The sequence below is a fragment of the Tamandua tetradactyla genome, chromosome 6, assembly GCF_023851605.1.
Source record: "Tamandua tetradactyla isolate mTamTet1 chromosome 6, mTamTet1.pri, whole genome shotgun sequence".
Taxonomy (NCBI): Eukaryota; Metazoa; Chordata; class Mammalia; order Pilosa; family Myrmecophagidae; genus Tamandua; species Tamandua tetradactyla.
Window position 1 is genome coordinate 150077535 of NC_135332.1, and position 23095 is coordinate 150100629.

The 23095-nt window shown below is 35.0% G+C and overlaps 1 protein-coding gene and 1 long non-coding RNA gene across 7 annotated transcripts in view; one reads left to right on the forward strand and one right to left on the reverse strand.

The window, feature by feature from the left end:
- ZFPM2 (zinc finger protein, FOG family member 2) overlaps positions 1–23095 on the forward strand; it is a 476528-nt gene that overhangs the window by 129126 nt on the left and 324307 nt on the right. For all 6 annotated transcript variants that reach the window (XM_077167456.1, XM_077167455.1, XM_077167457.1 and 3 more), the window contains one exon: positions 11033–11134. In XM_077167456.1, the coding sequence (XP_077023571.1) occupies positions 11033–11134 (102 nt within the window). The remainder of the gene's footprint in view (positions 1–11032; positions 11135–23095) is intronic.
- Positions 1–23095, reverse strand: part of LOC143688947 (uncharacterized) — a 61786-nt gene that overhangs the window by 15756 nt on the left and 22935 nt on the right. Inside the window, exon 2 of the long non-coding RNA XR_013178399.1 lies at positions 11970–12049. This is a non-coding gene — a long non-coding RNA (uncharacterized LOC143688947). The remainder of the gene's footprint in view (positions 1–11969; positions 12050–23095) is intronic.

Here is a 23095-nt window from a genome sequence, read left to right on the forward strand (position 1 = left end):
GGAATAAGTTTCATAGGGGCAAACCCCAAGACCAAGAGCTCAGCCTATTGAATTAGTTGTCCCTACTGCTTGTGAGAATATCATGAATTCCCCACATGGGTAGCTTGAATATTTCCTCCTTTCTCCCCAGTCCCCCAAGGAGACTTTGCAAATACTTTTTTATTCTCTGCCAAAATTACTCTGGGATATATCACGGTATCACACTAACCTGTACAAACCCACAGGAGCTCATGGCCCTATTCAAAATTCTGTGTAATGATGGTGTTCAGATAAATTGACAATACAATTTTGTACGTTATAGTTAGTCCATATGAGTGAGACATGATACTATTTGTCTTTTTTTTTTCTGCCATTTCATTCAACATATTATACTTAAGTTCATTCACCTATTGCATTTCTCATTTCATTCCTTCTTGTAGCTACTCAGTAACCCATTATTTGTATACACTGCAGTTCCCCCTTCCTTCCCTCAGTTGATGTACCCTTAGGCTACCTCCATCCATTGTGAATCCCGAGCACTGCCACCACATACACCAGTGTGCAAATGTCCATTAATGTAGCCACTCTCCATTCTTCCCAGTATAAACCTAGCATTGGGACTACAGGATCATACTACAACCCTACCCCTAGCATCCTGTGGAACTACCATGCTGCCCTCTGGGGGTGCACCTCTCAACTTTCCCACCAACAGTAAATAGGTACCTCTCTTTTTCCACATTTTCTTTAGTATTTGTTTCTCTCTGTTCGTTTTTAAATAGTTTATTCGTATATGATACAGTCCAACCTAAGTAAATAGTCATGCCTTTGGCACCATAATCTATATGAAGGCATTACCTTTTGCATGTAGAATCCATACCCCTCCCCTGTACACTCCACTTGTTGACATTTAGTTTTACCATCATGCCTTTGTTACGTTCAGTGGAAACATATTGCAATGTTACCGTTGACTACAGACCCTAGCTTGCATTAATTGGACTTTTTCCCATATACCATCCCATTTTCAATACCTTGCAATTTTGAAATTAATTTGTTCTCCCTCATGAAAACTGTTTCTATATTTGTGCATTATTGACCATCATTGTCTACTCTAGGCATTCCTAAGTTATACCGTCTCAGTTTTTATTTTCTATCTTTCCTTCTGGTTTCATAGGTACCCTCTGGCATTCTCCATCAGCTATATTCACATTTGGCTTCATTCAGTGCACTTACATTATTGTGCTGCCATCAGCTAGTATTGTGCTATCCATTTCTGAAGTTTTATAATCAGTCCTGTTGTATAATCTGTATTCCTTCAGAACCAAATGCCCAATCTCTACCCTATTCCTATCTCCTGATAACCTGTGTTCTTAACATTAACTCTCAAAGTTCACCATTAATATTAGTTCATATTACTGAGACCATACAGTGTTTGTCCTTTTCTTTCCGGCTAATTTCACTCAACATAATGTCCTCAGGGTTCATCCACATTGACTTTATTCTGTCTTGGAGCTGTGTAATATTCCATCACACATATATACCACAGTTCATTGAACTACTTGTGTGTTAATAGACATTTGGGCTGATTCCATCTCTTGACAATCAAATAATGTTGCTGTAAACATTAGTGTGCAAATGTCTGTTTGTATCTTTGCGTTCAGTTTCTCTGACTAATATATACCTCGTAATGGGATTGCTGGATCATATGGCAGTTCTATACTTAGCTTCCTGAGGAACCACCAAATTGCCTTCCAATGTGGTTATACCATTTTACATTCCCACTAACAGTAGATAAATGCACCTCTTTCTCCACATCCTCTCCAGCACTTTTCATTTTCTGTTTTTGTTTTTCTTTTTGATAGTGGCCATTCTGGTGGGTTGAAGTGATAACTCATTGTGGTTTTGATTTGCATTTCTGTAATAGCCAGTGAGGTTGAATATCTTTTCCTATGTCTTGTAGCAACTTATATATTTCTTCTTTTGAAAATTATCTTTTCATGTCTTTGCATATTTTTAATTGGGTTTCTTTTTTGTTGTTGAGTTGTAAAATTTCATTATATATTCTGATACTAACACCTTATCTGATATGTGGTTTCCAAATATTTCTCCCATTGCATAGGCTGTCTTTTTACTTTCCTGACAAAGTTCTTTGATGCACAACACTGTTTAGTTTTGAGAAGATCACACTTATCTATTTCTTTTTTCATGGTTCATGCTTTGAGTGTAAGGTCTAGGAAATCACCTCCTATTACAAGATTTATAAGATACTGCCCAACATTTTCTTCTAAATGATTTATGGCCTTAGCTCTAGTGTTTAGGTCTTTGACCTATTTTGAGTTAATTTTGTATAGAACATGAGATATGGGACCTCTTTCATTCTTTTGTTTATGGATATTCAGTTCTCCAACAGCATTTATTGAAGAGGCTGCTGTGTCCCATGGGTGTTTACTTGACCGCCTTATCAAAGATCAGTTGCCAATAGATGAGAGAGTCTATTTCTGAACACTCAATTGGATTCCAGTGGTCAGTATATCTGTCTTTATGCCAGTACCAGGCTATTTTGACCACTGTAGCTTTGTAATATGCTTTAAAGTCAGTGTGAGACCTCCCACTTCATTTTTCTTTCTCAAGATATTTTTAGCTATTCAGGGCACCCTCCGTTTTCAAATAAAAGTTTTGTTAGTGGTTTTTCTGTTTCTGCAAAGTGAGTTGTTAGGGCTTTAATTGGTATTGCATTGAATCTGTAAATCAATTGGAGTAGAATTGACATCATAACTATATTTAGTCTTCCAATCTATGAACACAGTATGCCCTTCCATTTATTTAGGTCTTCCGTGATTTCTTTTAACAATTTCTTGTAGGTTTTTTTTTTTTTAACATAGATCTTTTGTATCTTTAGTTACATTTATTCCTAAATACTTTATTCTTTTGGTTGCTATTGTAAATGGACTTTTTTCTTGATTTCCTCCTCAGATTTAATCACTAGTGTATAGAAACACTACTGATTTTTGGGTGTTGATCTTGTACCCTGCCACTTTGCTATGTTAATTTATTTCTCTTGTAGCTTTGCAGTAGATTTCTCAGGATTTTTGACATATAGTATCATGTCATCTGCAGACAGTGAGAGTTTTACTTCTTCCTTTCCAATTTATATGCCTTTTATTTCTTTTTCTTATCTAATTGCTCTGGCTAGAACTTCCAGCATAATGTTGAATAACAGTAGTGACAATGGGCATCATTATCTTGTTTCTGTTCTTAAAGCTATCAGTCTTTCCCCACTGAGGATGATATTAGCTGTGGGTTTTTCATATATTGCCTTTATCATGTTGAAGAATTTCTCTTATTTTCCTATCCTTTAAAGTGTTTTCATCAAGGAAGGGTGTTGAATTTTGTCAAATGCTTTTTCTGCATCCATCAAGATGATCATGTGGTTTTTCTGCTTTTATATGTTGATATGGTATATTAATGGATTTTTCTTGTGTTGGACCAGCCTTGCATACCTGGACTAAATCCCACTTAGTCATGGTGTATAATTCTTTTAATGTGCTGCTGATTCGATTTGTAAGTATTTGTTGAGGATTTTTGCATCTATCATCATTAAAGAGATTGGTCTGTAATTTTCTTTTCTTGTAGTCTGGCTTTGGTATTAAAGTTATGGTGGTTTCATAGATTTCCCTCCTCTTCAGATTGTTTGAAGCATGATAGAATTCATATGTGAAGCCATCTGGTCCTGGACTTTTCTTTTTCGAGAGCTTCTTGATGAATGATTCAACCTCTTTACTTGTGATTGGTTTGTTGAGGTCATCTATTTCTTCTTAAGTCAATGTTCATTATTCATGCTTTTCTAAGAAGTTGTTCATTTAATCTGCGTTGTCTAGTTTATAATCATATAGTTGCTTATAATATCCTTTCATTACCTCATTTATTTCTGCAGGGTCAGTGGTTATATCCCCTCTTCCAAATCTGGTTTTACTTATTTGCAACCTCTCTATTTTTTTTTTGGTCAGCCTAGCTGAGGGGCCATTGATTTTTATTGATTTTCTCAAAGAACCAACTACCCTTTTCTGTGATGGATTGATTTTCTCTATTGTTTTCATAGTCTCAATTTCATTTATTTCTTCACTATATCTTCATTATTTCTCTCCTTATGCTTGCTTTGGGGTTAGTTTGCTGTTGTTTCTCTAGTTCTTCCAAGTGAACATTCAATTCCTTGATTTTTGCTCTTCTTTTTAAATATGGGTATTAAAGCAATAAATTTCTCTCTCAGTACTGCCTTTGCTGCATCCCATAAATTTTGATTTGTTGTATTTTCATTTGCTTCAAGATATTTGCTGATTTCTCTTGTAATTTCTTTTTTTCTGATTTTTTTTATTGAATAATGTACCATTTATACAAAGTGAAGAAAGAAAAAGGCAATAGTTTTCAAAGCGCTCTTCAACAAGTTGTTACAAGACAGATTCCAGAGTTTGTCATGGACTACCGTATCATCATCTCAGATTTTTCCTTCTAGTTGCTTCAGAATATGAGCTAGAAGGAATAAATATCTTTTTATCATCACAATCTTGTAATTTCTTCCTTGATGCACTGGTTGTTTAAGAATGTGTTGTTTAGCCTCCATGTATTTGTGAATTTTCTGGCCCTTTGCCATTTTTGATTTCCAACTTCATTCAATTATGGTCTGATAAAATTTTTTGTGTAATTTCAATCTTTTTGAATTTATTGAGAATTGCTTTGTGATCAGCATATGATCTATCCTTGAGAATGATCCATGAGCACTTAAGAAAAATATGTATCCTGCTGTTGTGGGATGTAATGTTCTGTAAATGCCTATTAAGGCTAATTCATTCAACATGTTATTCAAAATCTCTGTTTCCTTATAAATCGTCTGTCTAGATGTTGGAACCATTTATGAGAGCAGGGAATTGAAGTCTCCAACTATTATGGTAGAGATGTCTACTTCTGCCTTCCATGTTCTCAGTGTTTGCCTTGTGTATTTTGGAGTACTCTGACTTGGTGCATAAATTTTTATGATTGTCATGTTTTTTGTTGAATTGTTCCTTTTATTAATACATAGTATCCTTTTTTTGTCTCATTTAATTGTTTTACATTTGAAATCTGATTTGTAGGATATTAGTGTAACTACTCCTGTTCTTTTCAGGTTGTTGTTGTTTGCATGAAATATCTTTTTCCAACCTTTCACTTTAAATCCGTTTTTGTACTTGGGTTTAAAGCAGTTCTATGGACAGCATATAGATGGGTCCTGTTTTTTAATCCATTCTGTCAGTCTTGTCTTTTGATTGGGGAGTTTAACCCATTAACATTTAGTGTTAATACAATAAAGACAGTAATTACTTCTATAATTTTATCTTTTGGATTTTATATGTCATACCTTATTTCTTTCTGTTTTTATGTTTAGTGATAGTCTTCATTTCTACACTCTTCTCCAGACTTCTCTCTCCTGTCTTTTCCTATCTGCCTGTAGTACTCCTTTAGTATTTCTTGTAGATCCCAGTCTCTTAGTCATAAGTTCTCTCATTGTCCCTTTGTCTGAAAATATTTTAATCTCCCCCTCGATTTTGAAGGACAGTTTTGCTGGGTATAGAATTATTAATTGGCATTTTTCTCTTTCAGAATCTTAAATATATCATAATCCTGCCTTCTTGCTTTCATGGTTTCTGCTGAGAATTCCATACATAGTGTTATCAAGCTTCTTTTTAAAGTGATGTATTGCTTTTCTTTGCTGCTTTCAAAATTCTCTCTTTGTATTTGACATTTGACAATCTGATTAGAAAGTATCTTGGAGTGTATCTATTTGTATCTATTCTGTTTGGGGTATGCTGCACTTCTTGGATCTGTAGTTTTATGTCTTTCCTTAGAGATGGGGCATTTTCAGTGATTATTTCCTCCATTAGTCTTTCTGCTCCTTTTCCTTTCTCTTCTGCTGGGACATCCATAACATGTATGTTCATGTGCTTCATGTTGTCATTCAGTTCCCTCAAACACTGCTCATATTTATCCATTCTTTTCCCTACATTTTCTTTTTTGTTTTGGATTTCAAATGGCCAGGCTTCTAGTTCAATAGTCCTTTCTTCTGACTCTTCATATTATTGTTGTAAATTTCCATCGTTTTTTTTATTTTGTTGTAGATTCCTGTTGTTATTTCATCTGTTCTATTGTGTCTTTCATTCCCATAATTTCTACGGTTTGTTTATTCAAGTTTTTTGAGTTCTTCTTTATGTTCACCTTATATCTTCTTTAGATCTTCCCTCAACTTGTTGATTTTATTTTTAATGAGATTTTGCATGTCTGTTTGAACATCCTGAAGTAGTTGTTTCAACTCCTGTATCTCATTTGAAATGTTTGTTTGTTCCTTTGGCTGGGTCATATCTTAGATTTTCCTGGTGTGACGTTATTTTTTGCTGATGTCTAGGCATTTTATTTCCTTATTTATTCTAGAGGTTGTTTTCACTCTTTTATCTAGGGCTTTCTTAGATGACTTTGTTCTCTGTCTGTTCTTTGACATTCACTTCAACTTATTGTAGACCTCTAACATAGTTTCTGTTTAATCACATTCTTTCAGTTCTTGATTTTCTGTTTCTTGCCCTGCTAAGTAAAGTCTTTTGGGGGGGGAAGATTCACTCAAATATTATTGATCTCAGCCAGGTTTTCCCAGGCCCAACAGGCCCATGTCTCAGGAAGAGAGAATGGCCAGTATCAGTTTTCCCTGAGGGTGAGACCCACAGGTTTTCAGACTTTCCTAGGATGCCTCTAGACTTGGTGCTTTTCTTATCCTGCCCAACATGTGGGGCTTGTTTGCCTGTGGCTTCCCACCAGCTCAAAGTTATGTGGTGCCTTTAATTTTAGCAGACTTTCCCTGTCAATGGTGTGGTGGAAACAGAGGCCTAGGTAGTGGGCAGGCTTTAATTGCTTCTGTTTTCCAGTTCCTGGGGCTTGAATTCCCTGAAGGAGGGGCTCCACTTCAGCTGGGCCCTGCCCCCCTTTTTTGGGGGGGGGGAGGACATGCCCTTTTGGGAATTAACCCCTTTTATCTGTCTATTTACTTTGTCTCTCTGACATGCCTTAGTTCCACCCTTGCCTGGGGCAGTGCTGGAGTTTGAGAGTGCATGCAATTCTATCTAATGAGTTGTTAAGAAGGAAAAACAAAAACTGAAAAGACTTTTCATAGTTGGGCCACCGCATCCCAGGTTTGCCAATAAAGAGCTTTAGTTGTTATGTGGCTCTGTTTAACTCCGGGTGGCTCTATGTATCCGTTTTTCTTGGAGTCCAGCCCTTTTCCAGTATTTTGTGCTGTCCAACTCAAAAAGCCTCTTGTTTGTGTTTTGTTTTGCTTTTTTTTTTTTCATTCATCCCTGCCACCTCTCTGCTGAGGTAAAAACTCCTGGTTCCTTTAGTGCTTATTCCAGATTTATTTGTACTTGGGGCCTGTTTTCACTGGTCTGAATTTGTTAATTAATTCCTCCGTTGGAACTTGGTTGGGCTAAGGAAAGACTGTTTTCTTTCCCCTTGGGGATTCAGCCTACCATGCCCATGGGGAAGGGACACCAGCCTGTGCAGCTTGGGCGACTTACAGTTCTGTGTGGGATCTCAGCTGTTCCACTTGGTCTAGACTCATGTACACTCTGTGTCCAGTCACTGATGCCCCACAAGCAGTTGTTCCATATAGTTCCTGGCTTTTACTATCTGCCTTAGAGGACAACCTGAATTCCACACCTCACTATAGCATCATCTTGCCCCATCTCTCGGTTCAATTGATTGAATTTTGCATAACACTGCCACACGATTCCAACAATTAAAATGTAATAGTAAAATTCAAGGAGAATTGAATTTTACTTAACTTCAATAAGTGGTTCTGCCCAGAGCTTTACTCTCTGTTATCTGGACCCTTGGATATATGATTTTTAACAGCATGGTCTAATTCTTGCTTGCTTATGGTTTGCTCTGAAGTTATTCTTCCAAGCATGGTTCCCTTCTGTACTGGTGTGGGGGATGAGAAAGGATATTTTGGAAAGAATACTAGACTGAGGAATGGGAGATTGAAATTTAATTTGTAAGTCTGTAACTACTGTTTTTGAATATCAGTATCCTGGTCAGGGATACTGATATTCGTACTGATAAGGGATGGTGAAGCCCTCAGAGGCTAGTAACATTTAGAAGCTTTGAGAAGCCTCCACTAAAGACCAGGGAAGTGAGTGATAGTGTGGGGAATGAGAGAATAGCAAGACCCTTGGCAGAGGAGCCATGTAATGGGAGCTTTACCCTTAGTGGGGTGGGAGCAGTAGTGCCTGATTTTTCTCACCTCCTTTCTCTCATCCTTTGATATACTGTCAGTGCTTCCCATTGGATAGACCCAGTGAGACATCAAGAGGGCAAGGGAAACCTAGTGATGGAGTCCAGAGAATTCAGCCTTCATGGGATACAAAGTAGGGCAAGGAGTGGTGGTGAAGTAGGTAGAGGTGGGTAGAGGAGGTAAATGGTGAATAACCAAGCTTATGGGTTATTAGCCTGGGTTCTCCAGAAAAACAGAATCAACTGGATAGATTGTATCTGTCTGTCTGTCTGTATATATGTGATTTATTATAAGGAATTGGCTCAGATGACAATAGGGGCTGGCATGTCTGAACTCCAGAGAGCAGATTGCAAGCTGACAGTTCCTCGAGGGTGATGCTCAAATCCCGCCCCCTCCCTCAAGAGCCAAAGCTGAAGTTGAGTCTGACTTCTGAAGTCCTCAGTTCTAATTTTTAAAACCTACTGATTGAATGAGGAGACTCCCATGTTGCTAAGAGTAGTCTCCTTTGTTAATCATAGATGTAAATCTTATCTTGCAGTGTCCTCATATTAAAAAGCAACTAATCCTTCATCAAATAACTGAACAAGACAACCTAGCCAGGTTGACTCATGAAAATAACCATCACAGAGATGTTAAGATTTTTCTCCAGAGCTGATGTTTTATGATTCTGGTTATGTTGATCTGTTACCTATATGACATTAGTTCAATACTAATACTATAGGAATGATATTCAAAATATTTGACAGTAGTATAGCCTGGTTCCTGACCAGTCAGACAGATGACAGAGGCCTCCTGCTGAGTAGGCTTACTCCCATAGTTTCTAGTTCAGGAGGGCTGTGGGAGTCTCATACAACAGAGTGACCAGGATAGGCAGGGTGGCCTGAGGGCACTTGAGTAGTTCAGGAGTAGCAGCATTTCAGTGTATTAAAGGCCTTAGAGCCTACTCATGGGTACACATGGAGGACCCTGGGCTTGTCTGAGAAGTGAGGGCAGCACTTGTACCCTGTTCTTCATGAGCTAATAGGCGATGTGCCCCTTTTGTTCTGTGTGACCTGTGAAAAGCAGGAGAGAGGATGAAAACGGCTTTCTTACTACTAGGACGTCATGCCTTTCACACAGCACTTGGACCTTGTCTCTCACGCTTGTTCTTTGTGAACTTACTCTCTCTAGTGACTTTTATTCTACTTCCAAGTAAAGGAACTGTTTTTCAGTATGTGTATTTATCTATCATACCTGCTACTGTTCTTTAAACATGGTAGATGCTCAATAAATATTTTCTGAGGGAATTTCATTGCCATTCATTCTGATCGTTCTCATAAGAAAGAACTGGGCTTTCAAAGAGGCTTCAGTTTCAAACATGGGGTTCGGTGGGATGGGTGTACATGGCGGCTGTATGTGTTTTACTCCTTGTTACCCACCAAAGCCGAACACATCTGTGTTAAGGAAATTGAGTTCAACAGAGGTATCATTTGGTTTCTATGTTCTCTCTCTCTTTATGTTTATTACAGTTTGAAAATACAGTTCATTTTATGAAGCTATATACAAAAATGAGTATAAAATTTATGGAATTTCAAGTTCCAAACTTACATTGACGTCGCATTAATGTCATTTATAGTAATGGTTTTCTGAGAATTTTGTATGTTCTCGGTTCTTTTGGAAAAATTTAAAAATATGACGTATTTTTCACATAACCATATAAAGACATAAATACTATTAGACATCTGGAAAACTATGTGCAAAATTGTTACTGAATACCTCAGAGAGAGACAAGGTTGTTAAGCAATTCAGATTTAAAATTTTAGCATTACTTTAGTGAAGGTAGGTTGCATGTTTTAAATGTTTTTTCCTTTTGTTTCTGTCTTTCAATTTTCTTGTTATTCTATTTTCTGATCTCTTTTACTGTTTATAGCTAGGAATTATTCAATATTTTTATGTGTACGCAGAGTTAAAGTCTGTTACTTTCCATGAAAGCATCACATACTTTGTGGCATTGTCACCTAAAATGAAGGTACTCATAAATTAGACTCCTTACTTTTAAAATGTGCTTGCATCGTTAATGTGTTTTTCATTCTTTTGCTCAAAACATATTACATTCCTTTCTTTTTAATATTAAAATGAAGGCATAACATTTTAAAAACTAGCTTCACTTTTTCAAGCACATTTAAACCTTGATAGCTTTTTGCTTTGTGTAGAGTTGAGCCGCCAGCCCATCTCGTTTGCTAATCACTTAACTATGGTGTTTTTCTACACCATTTTTAAAAGGAAGTAAGACCACGTTTTAGAAGGCTTAAAACTGAGGGATAAAAGAAAATCTTTAAAATAACCTAATTTCAGACAAAAATATAAATATGTCTTACTAAGGATATCTATTTTTTTCTGCTGAATTTTGCCTTCATAAAAATTATAATTAGGAAATACATGAATTGCAGTTTTCTGTGTTGAAAGCATTGAAAAAATTATATATTGCTATTTTATTATGTATGTGTATAATGTTAACTCCCCAGGAAATTTATGTGTATGTTTTCTTTATTGTTTATCGTACTTAACTATACTTATACATGACTGATGCTGATTTTTTTATCAAGGCACAAAAAATACAAAATGATTATGGCAGTGTATCTGTATACTTTCAGTAGATGTAATGAACGTGTATTTAGACATATAACAAGACATTCCTCTTTTTTTATTTGAATGTCAAATAGTTGGCGTAAGCATTACTTTTTCTCACTCTGTGTTGGTGTTTTCCAGGTGGTGATGAGGGAATCCAAGAGATGGCAGATTCAGATGGGGACACACAGTCAGAGAAACCAGGGCAGCCTGGAGTTGAGACAGATGACTGGGATGGTCCAGGTAGGACAGAAGAAATTTAATCTTCTACCTTCTGCCACTGCTCTCGGGAATTCACATATTCTCAATTTTGGTTAGGTTGTGAAGCAATCTCCCGGTTCTAATTTAGAGGGAAAAAGCACTGTGTGTTTGTGTGTGTACTGGTTACATGGGAGCGTAACTAACTATTATTTAAGGAAGATTTTTATATTTTTATAAGTAAACTATAAAAACCAATCTTTCCTCTGCTTGAAGTTTTCATCTTGTTTTTCTTTCACATCCATATAAGATTTCATCTGTTCTTCTTTCTTTTTTGTTAACCAGAAAATCATAAAGCTACAGCCAGATTCAAGTAGGGCACAATTTTAAAGCATATAACATGTAAGAAAATAGGTAATATTTGAAAGAGCTATTGTTTTCAATTTTGCACGATGTAAGTCAGTAGCTTGAACCACAGTATGTATTTAGAAGTGTAGAAAACGTCCAGAGACGCCCCACTTTGAGTCAAGGTTTTGGCAATATTTTCATTTTTATGACTAAAAATTCAAGGTGATTTTAATAGATCCTAACATTAAATCATTACGAGAAAAACAAAAGCTAATCAAAATACTCCAAAATACTCCAAAACGCCAATATAATTATATGTAAATATGTGCAGTTTATAAAAAAACTCTGTGGGGGGAACAAACTTTTATGTTTGGTGCCAACTAATTTACAATTGATGATATGTTCATAAATGGAAACTATTGTATCATAGTTTAAGGCTTTAAGGAAGTTTTAAAATAGTTTTAGTCATAATTTCCTAATGCAGTAACATTTTTCATTAGGAAAGATCCCTATATTTCAATCACATTCTCACCCTTGCATGACTTTGTAAATTGTTCTCTGCTGTGCATGAAGAGGAGAGGAACTCCAGTGGTAATTTTCTTAAACCAGCAGCTAGAAAATATTATGCAAACAGAAATGAAGATACACTATAGTGTATTTGATTATTATGATGCTTCTAATGTTCTTCATGATACATAGAAGTATTGTATTCTGTATACTAGAGCATAATGTTCAACAAGATTTTTGATCAAAATGGGTGATACTTAAAGTACCATAAACCACGTTTTTGGATTTGAAAGAAAATCCAGACCACTTCTGGCATTTTTCACCTTATTACCTAATGTTTACCATATGGGAAGGAATTTCCTTGATTGAAAAAGATAAGAAGAAAAATCTTTAGAAAATTTTAGTATTATTATGGGAGTTACATTTAACTTTAAAAAAAGAGTAACTTAACTTTGACTTATGATTCCTTTTCATTTAAGTGTGCATCTATACATTTAGCTATTTCGAAGAGTTTTATTTCAAATTAGATTAGCTGACCTTTTGGTTATGTCTGCTTGCTTACAAAAATGTGCATTCTGGTTTCCTTTCAACATGTGGCAAATTTTGGGGGTGAAGGGAGATAGGTTTTCCCTTTCAAGTCTGGGGCCCACAGTTTTGCTAGTGACTTGGCAGTAAGTAAATTCAGGGGTGATAAGTTACTGAACACATGGCTGCATTCATAATTGAGTTAAATTTTTTTGATATATACAATTTAATAAATTTTTTATTTAGTTGATATTGGGGAGATTTATTCTTTCATACATTTTTTAAAGTATCTATATTCTAAATGTTTATGCTTATTTTCTGTGGTATATATGAATATGTAAAAATCTTAAAGGGAAATGTATGTCTCTAAGCAGACATGCCTGTGCAGAACTTCTACCTTTGTATATTATGAAAAGGATAATGTGGTTTTCTTTGCAGGTATTTAAAAAAAAATGAGTTTTATTATTTTGAATTCCTCCTAAATTAATGAGATTGAATCATAACAAGAGAATAGCTATTACTTTTTAAGGTAGAATGTACATTACTTTCCTTCAATAAGAAAAATATAGGGGGAAATAGTTTTGCTATTCTGTAAGTAGTGATTATTTAAACATTTTCACCCAGAGTTTTATTATACACAAAACAGTATTGACACTTTCTCTTTTATTAAGGAGGGAAAATAGTTTGGCAGTTTCCAAACATTGTAGAAAATGGGCTCTGGATTCCATGGGTTTGTGTTCAAATTCTGATTTTGCTGCTCATTAGCTGGGTGTTTTTTAGCAAGTGGCTTTTTGTCTGTGCTCATTTCCTCACTTATAATATGTGGCAAACAGTAGTAAAATCTCTTAGGAATTTTGTGAGTGAACTTAAGAGCCTACACATAAATTGTTAATGATGATTATTATGGTTTTAGAATTGTTGAGGCGTGAAACTGAACTTTATAAAAAGTTCTCCTCAGCGTTTTTTAATGCCTAGTAGTATGTCTGATAACAGCAAAGAGTAACGTTTTTTAATACTAAGCACTCGTTTTGAACTTAACCACAAATTATTGGTTAAGACATGATGTAATAAGCCAGGTGTGCTTTCAAGGTCTCCTAATATTAAGGCTCTTCCTTCCCATCCTTACAGTCACCATGAGATAGACAATTTTCTCTAAAAATAGAACATTATCAAAGGATGAGGAAATTATCTAAAGAATTTGAGACATAGAGCTCACATCATTTAAGAAGGATAAGGATTTATCTTATTTTTAGAGTTTGATTAAAGACAATGCTACAACCTTTCTTGATGGCTCAGTTCAATAATGAATCAACTCCTGTCTGACATGGTCTGTTTTTAGCCAATGAAAATTCCATTTTGTCCTAATTTGTTATTCAGCTAAAAGGCACATATAATAATTGTAATTGTTCACACCTTTATTAACTCCTATGATTAGGCCAAACCTAAACAACCTTTAGGAAAATCTCATTTGTAAACATTTTTATGGTGAAATTCTTTAATGTTTAAACATGTTTGTGGCACTCATTTACACATTTTTTCAAGTTTCTGTGAATCTTTCACTTTTGAGTAGAGAGTTAGACACATTAAGCTAATAAGATTCAGACCAGTGTGAAAGGACAGTTACTTGTTTCAGTATTCATACTTCCATTTTTAAATTTCATTGTTCTTTCTTGCTTAAAGAAATTACATGGATATTTCATTGCTTGGAATCTCATTCCTATAGATGTTATCCTCTGTTCTTCTCCCTTTTCATTTGTATTTGCATGTATTTTACTTTTATCGTTTCTATCTTCTTTTAAAGTGAATAGTACTATTTTTGTTTTATCAGCCTCACAAGTTTCATGACTTCTTCAGTTTACCTGTATTCTTACACATTTAATTATTCAATAAATATTTATTATGCATCTGTTTGTACACTAATAATTGTGAATGATGCTAGCTGAAGTTTACAGGTATAGTAAGTACATTGATATCTATATGATCCCTTTTGTATGCAGTTTGTCTTCTTTAATTATTCATTCACTTTATAATCCATCTTTCAGATCACTAATGGAAAAATTGAGCATGCCTTAACCTATAAGGTAGATCATGGCTTATGTACTGCAGGAGAAAATGTGTAATTTTTAGAGTCATATCTGTGTGTGAGTCCACATGCTGATACTTATGGTCTCATGATATTGGAGAAGATATCAAACAGACCATGCCTCAGTTTCCTTATCTTTAAATTGGAAATAATAATAACTACCTTGAAATTCTATTATGAGCGGGATATTTGAAAGATATGATGATTGTAAAAGTGTCTTACACAGAGCTTGGGAGAGCACGGGGACTTGCTAAATGTTAGCAGCCTTCCTTTACATTAGGACTGAACTTTGTCAAACGCTTTCACTCTGTCCTCTCAGATTGACTGGCAGTTAGAATGTTTAGCTGATATGGCCTTATTTTGAAAATAATGTCTACAGTCCTTACTGTTTGTTGAAGAAAATCTTGAGAATCACATTCTATGGCCAGAGGTTGTAGTTTGGAGTGCATCTCAGATGCCTGTGTATTTAGATTTAGAAAGAGACTTGGGGAAGAGAATGCAAATAAATTATCATCACCTGACAACTATTTCTATGAATGAAGCATCTTATAAATTATATCTTACTTACATCAACTTTAAGTATTCCAGCTCTTCTGGGTTAATTTATTAAAAACAGTTACTTTATTTGCACTTGGGAATAGTGACAGGAAATAGAACTTCATTAGTGCTCAATGAATAGCTCTTACTGCTACTTCTAATATCATTTTGGCAATAATGACACAGTAGCCATAACAGTGTCATCCACGTGATAAGCCTTCATCGACCAGTTCTGTCATGAAGTAACTTTGCAAGATTATCCGTAAAAATTTTGTAATTATATTCTGTGCTATCTGATTTAAAATACAAATTAGGTTAAAGAAATTTTATTGTAAACAAATTTTCAAGAATAAATATCTAGTATAAAATGAAATGTGTACTTGTTGCATCTGAACTGAAAATTGATCAAGAAATCTGTAAGTTGCCTCGTGCATTTACTGTTATGGATCCATGCCAATAATCAGGCTAGTTCTGCTTTGTGCCTTAAATTAAACTGAGAAGAAGGGGGGGAGTGTTTTGCATGAGGTGGAATGGTAGCTAGAGCACTGTGAGATAGAAGCACACACTAATGATAGTTCCCCCCACCCCCCCCCCCCCACTCGTTACTAGTCCAAAGAAGGGTTTGGAGATTACAGTTCTGATTTCGTTTCCCTTTTGATTGGGAAAATGTGGTAGATATAAGATCTGGGAAATGCCATTTGAAGTAAATTAACAGAAACCTATGAAACATAGTTAACCATAGATATAGTGTGACAGTAAGAAGAATATTGTGAGAAGCGGAGGAAATCGTAGAATGACTGTGTATTACTCTGACAGTGAATTGGTATTATCTCTGCTATCAGATAATGCAGTTATCATTAATTTTCACATTTGCATTTCAATCTTTGGAAGGAAATGACTCTTGCAGGATGAAGATAAGAGCTCTGTACCACTATAATGAACCATCATTTTATCCCAATGCTTTGTGTCCATATGAAAATGAGGCAGGGAGGGGACTGTGCGTGTGTGTGCGCGCACGCGTGCCCGTGTGCATGGATGTGTGTGTGGAGGGGGGTCAGTAAAAATTATAACCAAGTCAAAAATTGCTAGACTTTTGAACCCTTTATGAAACAAGAGGAGGACAACATAAATCTTCTCTAGTGTGCTTAAGTGGATATTGGATTAAATGATGAAAGCCTTAGTCTTTGTAGAAGAGCGTCACATAAATATCGTAAAAAGTTCTCTTTATCTTATTCTTTTAGTCTAATTTGCACTCATGTAGAATTAGGGCATACATAAACTCAAATAACAACCAAAAAGCCAGTTGGAGCTGAAGTACTTATTATGATCATTGTTAAACAGGACATTTCACTTCTCTGAGCCCTAAAGAACTATGAAAAATATAGCTTTATAATAATAGCAATTATTATTATTTATACTACTTTTGCGAAAGGGGAATTTAAGATGTTTAGATAATGGCTTGTTTTAGAATTTACAAGTACCTAATTTGTTTGCACAAGTTTAATTAAGGAATTCAAGTTAAAGGAAAATGAATTCCAGATCAATTTTTTTTTTGGAACCTTTCCTTACAGTGACATTTTCATCAAATGCACTGCTGGAAACAAATACAATATCAATTTTTGTAAGTACACGATAGTTACAGCAAAATATGTAACAATACATTCTTCCAAGCCTTGCGTCCTGCATCCACGGCAAAATTCATGAATCACTCATTTGCAGTAGAAACTCCCTTAACTAAATTATGATTTCCATCTCTTTTTTAAAACTTACTGATTGAGTTGGAAAGAGTCATGTGGGCAGTGACTGTGTGCTTTCCAGCTATTCTTCTTACTGCAATTATTTAATTCATTTAAAATATTATCTAAACCAATGGAATATGTTTTGCAAAATGAGATACTGTTTCTATGGAAACTATGTTGACTATCTTGAAAAGACTGGGTAAAAAAAATTCGCTTTAAAAATTTAGGTATGAGCAAAACCTCTTTAAAGAATAAGGAAAATATCTGAAAAACATAGAAGGAAATTACAGTTAGATGGCCTTGCAAGTGCCTTTAAATCATCATTTCTCTCAAAAGAAACGAACAAGAAATCATAGATGAAGCATTTAATAGATGCTTTCATAGATGAAGCAAGGAAGTTTGATGTTTAACACCAGTTAATGGTCCCATAGAAAAAGTCTAAGCCCTACATTAAAAGTTTGGTTATTGAATGTGCTTTGATATGTTATAAGTTAAAATGCAATTCTAACAATGCTCTTTTAAAAAAATAATTCCATGTTTTGGCTATTTTGGATGAATTACCAAATACCCACCCCAGTTGTGTCCAGTAATACTGTGTTCCTTCCCAATGAGCCATAAATCCACTTAGAATTCTTCTCACCAGGGCACTCCGTGCTGCCACTAGCATTTGATTGGAATTGACACATCAGAAACATCTTTGCCCTCCCTGTTATAAACTCTTTCATGAAAATTTATGCATTAAATACATTTTGGCACAAGAATTATTGGCAGTGATAGTTTTCCCTTTCTACTCAGGAAAGAAACCTAAAATGTGATTAATTCTTATATCTGGAAACCAATGGGAAGATAGAAAAATTAAAGCTTGTGATTATTCTTTTCTGGTGTGAAAAGAACTCACGTGAGTTCAGAGGGATAAATAAAGTCCAACCTAGTAATATGTGCTAGAAGTAATTTAAATAAATAAATAAATAAATAAATAAATAAAAGTAGGTGCCTATTTCTGAAAAATAAGTTGTTGGGATTTTGATTGGTATTGCATTGAATCTGTAAATCAATTTAGGTAGGATTGACATCTTTTCTATATTTAGTCTTCCAGTCCATGAACACGGTATGCCCTTCCATCTATTTAGGTCTTCTGTGATTTCTTTTAACAGTTTCTTGTAGTTTTCTTTGTATAGGTTTTTTGTCTCTTTAGTTAAATTTATTCCTAGGTATTTTATTCTTTTAGTTGCAATTGTAAATGGAATTTGTTTCTTGGTTTCCCCCTCAGCTTGTTCATTGCTAGTGTATAGAAATGCTACAGATTTTTGAATGTTGATCTTGTAACCTGCTACTTTGCTGTACTCGTTTATTAGCTCTAGTAGTTTTGTTGTGGATTTTTCTGGGTGTTCGACATATAGTATCATATCATCTGCAAACAGTGATAGTTTTACTTCTTCCTTTCCAATTTTGATGCCTTGTATTTCTTTTTCTTGTCTAATTGCTCTGGCTAGAACCTCCAACACAATGTTGAATAATAGTGGTGATAGTGGACATCCTTGTCTTGTTCCTGATCTTAGGGGGAAAGTTTTCAATTTTTCCCCATTGAGGATGATATTAGCTGTGGGTTTTTCATATATTCCCTCTATCATTTTAAGGAAGTTCCCTTCTATTCCTCTCCTTTGAAGTGTTTTCAACAGGAAAGGATGTTGAATCTTGTCAAATGCCTTCTCTGCATCAATTGAGATGATCATGTGATTTTTCTGCTTTGATTTGTTGATATGGTGTATTACATTAATTGATTTTCTTATGTTGAACCATCCTTGCATACCTGGGATGAATCCTACTTGGTCATGATGTATAATTCTTTTAATGTGTTGTTGGATTCGATTTGCTAGAATTTTGTTGAGGATTTTTGCATCTATATTCATTAGAGAGATTGGTCTGTAGTTTTCTTTTTTTGTAATATCCTTGCCTGGTTTTGGTATGAGGGTGATGTTGGCTTTATAGAATGAATTAGGTAGCTTCCCTCCACTTCAATTTTTTTGAAGAGTTTGAGGAGAGTTGGTACTAATTCTTTCTGGAATGTTTGGTAGAATTCACATGTGAAGCCATCTATCAACAAAACAGAAAATGACAAGTGCTGGAGAGGATGTGGAGAAAGAGGCACACTTATCCACTGTTGGTGGGAATGTCAAATGGTTCAACCACTGTGGAAGGCAGTTTGGCGGTTCCTCAAAAAACTGAATATAGAATTACCATATGACCCAGCAATACCATTGCTAGGTATCTACTCAAAGGACTTAAGGGCAAAGACACAAACGGACATTTGCACACCAATGTTTATAGCAGCATTATTTACAATTGCAAAGAGATGGAAACAGCCAAAATGTCCATCAACAGACGAGTGACTAAACAAACTGTGGCATATACCTACGATGGAATATTATGCAGCTTTAAGACAGAATAAACTTATGAAGCATGTAATAACATGGATGGACCTAGAGAACATTATGCTGAGTGAGTCTAGCCAAAAACTAAAGGAAAAATACTGTATGGTCCCACTGATGTGAACCAACATTAAAGAATAAACAGGACTATGTCATTGGTAACAGAGACCAGCAGGAGTTAGAAACAGGGTAAGATAATGGGTAATTGGAGCTGAAAGGATACGGACTGTGCAACAGGACTAGAAACAAAAACTCAAAAATGGACAGCACAATACTATCTAATTGTAATGTAATTATGTTAAAACACTGAATGAAGCTGCATCTGAGCTATAGTTTTTTTTGTTTGTTTGTTTGTTTGTGTTTTTTGTTTTTTCTTTTTCCTTTTTTTATATACTTTTTTATTTTTTATTTTTATTATTATTTTTATTTTTTCTCTATATTATCATTCTATATCCTTTTCTGTTGTTTTGCTAGTTCTTTTCCTAAATCGATGCAAATGTACTAAGAAATGATGATCATACATCTATGTGATGATATTAAGAATTACTGATTGCATATGAAGAATGGAATGATTTCTAAATGTTGTGTTAGTTAATTTTTTTTTAATTAATAAAAAAAAAGTGGGTGCCTAAAAACACAAATAACTTGCTGTTAATGAGTCATAAATTTGGAACTGGATTATTAAAAGACTATTGATAGGTGATATTGATTGGGTACACAAGATAAAATAGCCAGTTGAGCACACATTTATTTATTTATCTATGTATTGAGTATCAACTATATGCGAGGCTAGTGGGAAGGGAATCAGTAATAACTTCTATAAGTAACATACATAGGTTTTAACTTAAATGTTTTTTTAACTTTATGTTTTAAGATGCAAATTTCAAACATACATAAAAGAAGAGAGAAAAGTAGGATGAATCCCCGTGTACCCAACAATTACAAACTTTTTGCCAATCTGTTTTTATCACTTCTCTCCTGTATTTCCTTTTAGCTAAAGTATTTTAAAGCAAATCCCCAAAATTGTATCTTAAGCCATAAAAAATACTTTAGAATATCTCTGTAATAAGAAAGGACTTTGTTTTAAACATAACTACAATACAATACCCTTGGCACTGAAGAATTTTTTTGTTTTTTTTTTTTTTTACATGGACAGGTATCGGGCAACCCTGGTCTCTGGCATGGCAGGTGAGAATTCTGCTTGCCACCCTGCACCCAAGAATTTTAATACTTTATAAATATTATCTAAAACAAAATTTATATTCAAATTTCCCTAATTGTCTCAAAGAATGTCTTTATGGTTGTTTGGTTTGGGTCAGGATTCAAACAGGGTCCACAGATTATTGATGTGATTATTAAGTTCTTTTTTTGAATCTATAGCAATTTCTCTCCTTCCCTTTTTCTCCTTCTCTCATTTTTGTTCTCTTTTTTTTCCCCGCTTGTTTGGTGAAGAAATCAAATCATTTGTCATGGAAATTTGTTACATTCTAAGTGAGCAGAATGCATCCTGGCTTTATTATTTGATATGTACCTCTGTCCATATTTCTTGGAAATTGGTGGTTAAGTCCAGAGACTTGATTGAATTAAGGTTTGATAATTTAGGCAAGACTTCTAATTATACCAAGCTGTATGCTTTCTATTGCATTTTGTCTATAGGCATATAAAGACTGGATGCTCCTTTGCAGTGATATTGAAATTTATCAGGTGGTTCAGGTGTTGTACCCTGATCCAATTAACCATTATAAAGTTTCCCCATCAACTCTTCACTTGATGATTATCACCAAAATACTTATATCAGCAGGGCTTGCAAAATGGTAATTTCATATTTTATCAGTCCTTTTCTATTTACCATCTTAGGAAAATCTTTCCCTCGTTGAGTATTTGGTTGAGCCTAAATGATGTTTGTAAAGGGAAGGGAAGTACATGCTTCAGTGTTTCTCATAATTTACCAATTTAAAAATAATAAATTGATGTTTGGACCTTCAGAAGTGATAAAGAACTTATTTCACTCCATCACGACTATTTTATACCTTTTGATGCTCATCAATTCATATCTTAGGCCAGTAGGGTCTTTCCTAAGTCACTTTTCTGAGTTCTCTTGGCATGAATATAACAGCCTTAGGTAGCTCTTTTGCCTTCTGGCCAGATAAAATGGCCTAAGTTCATCTTGTTAACTTTTTGCTCAAAATGTAGGTCAGCCATTTCTCCAAGGAGCCCAGATTCCTGTTAGTAGGATGTAGTATTCAGAGACCACAATGTAGGTGAAGGAGTGTGAAATTTAATATTTAAGTTGAGGTCTACAGGAGGAAATTCATTATTAGTTGGTCAGAGGGTAGAATTGGGGAAGGAGGGAAAGGATGGAGCTAGTGTAACCTGGGCAAAGTATGCACTCTTTTCATAGGCCTTGTCTTGAGAAGGAAGGTGCTTTTGAGGCCACTGGGATTGGAGCTAAGAAAGCCAATTAAATGAGGGGTATGAGACTGGTAAAGCAAACAGGGGTCAATCTTCAGGACCCAGTAGCCCATAAATTTATTGGGTTTAAATTCAAGAGCAGAAAAGCAATATGCTCAATGTGCATTAAAAACAAAAACTATAAGCAAACAAAAGTACTCTGCTATGTAGACAATGGAGAGAAGAAAAACAGAAGAAATGAATGAAGATGAAATGGACACTCATTTACAGAATTCCTAAATGCTAAATAAAAGTGCCTGTAAAGGAAAAATAGTAACAGATCAAAGAAAACATGTAGTTTTCAGAATTATTGTTTTTTTGGATATGATCAGAATAAAAGCAAATAGCGGGCAGTGTGATGGTGGTTCAGTGGCAGAATTCTTGCCTGCCGTGCCAGAGTCCTGGGTTCGATTCCCGGTGCCTGCCCATGTAAAAAAGAAAAAAAAAAAAAAAAGAAAATAGCTAAAATTCATGTTGAAGTCATAAAATTCTGCTTTGGGCAATGCTTTCCTCTCCCATACATGTTTTACCTTTCCCCTTTCATCTCCAGTAGCTAATATTTTTTTGAATTTACTATGTGCCAATTTCTGTTCTAGGCATGGGAGATACAAGAGCGAATAAAATCTCATGTTTTTTCTCACATATAGAAGGTGTTTGTAATTAGTATTTTTTTTCCCATTTTGACCAGTGTCAAAGTTGAGGTTAGGAATGCCAACCAACTTGCCTGAGGTCACAAAGCAAATAATTGTACAGTAGAAATCAAGCAGCTTTGCTCCAGAGAATGTGCCCATACCTGCTTCTTTTCTATTTTTCACACAATATACCTTTGATTGTAGCTTCTGTTATTTGCTACCATATTTTGTCATCTCTTTGCTTAACTGGGATTCTATCTTTTTCCTTCCCATGATATAATATTTTTCATGAGAAATATTCATTAAGCTTTAATAAAATTTATGAAATCTAAGGCTTTCCTTTTAGTGTACAACTTTTTGGTTCCTATTTAAATTGTCATTTATCTGCTTTTTTCCTGGAAAACATACATAAAAATAACAGCTACTGTTCATTGAGCACACTCGCTAGGCACTGTGTTTTGTTTTGCATGAAAGAAAATTGAGGATCAAAAAATTTGTAATATAGCTGATAAGTGACCCAGCCAGAATTCTGATAGCAGTCAGCATTTGGGGAATCAAGAGTGGAAATCAATCATGTTGACAATTTCCCTTTAGAGGACGTTTTCTTTATTCCACGCAGTACATGAAATGATGCCATTTATTACCTCCTTTAATTCTCACTACGAGCCAGAGAGGTCATCCCTATTGCATAGCTGGGGATGTTGAGTCTTTGGGTAGTGACATAGTTCTCTGGTCTCCTACTGCTACTAGGAGGC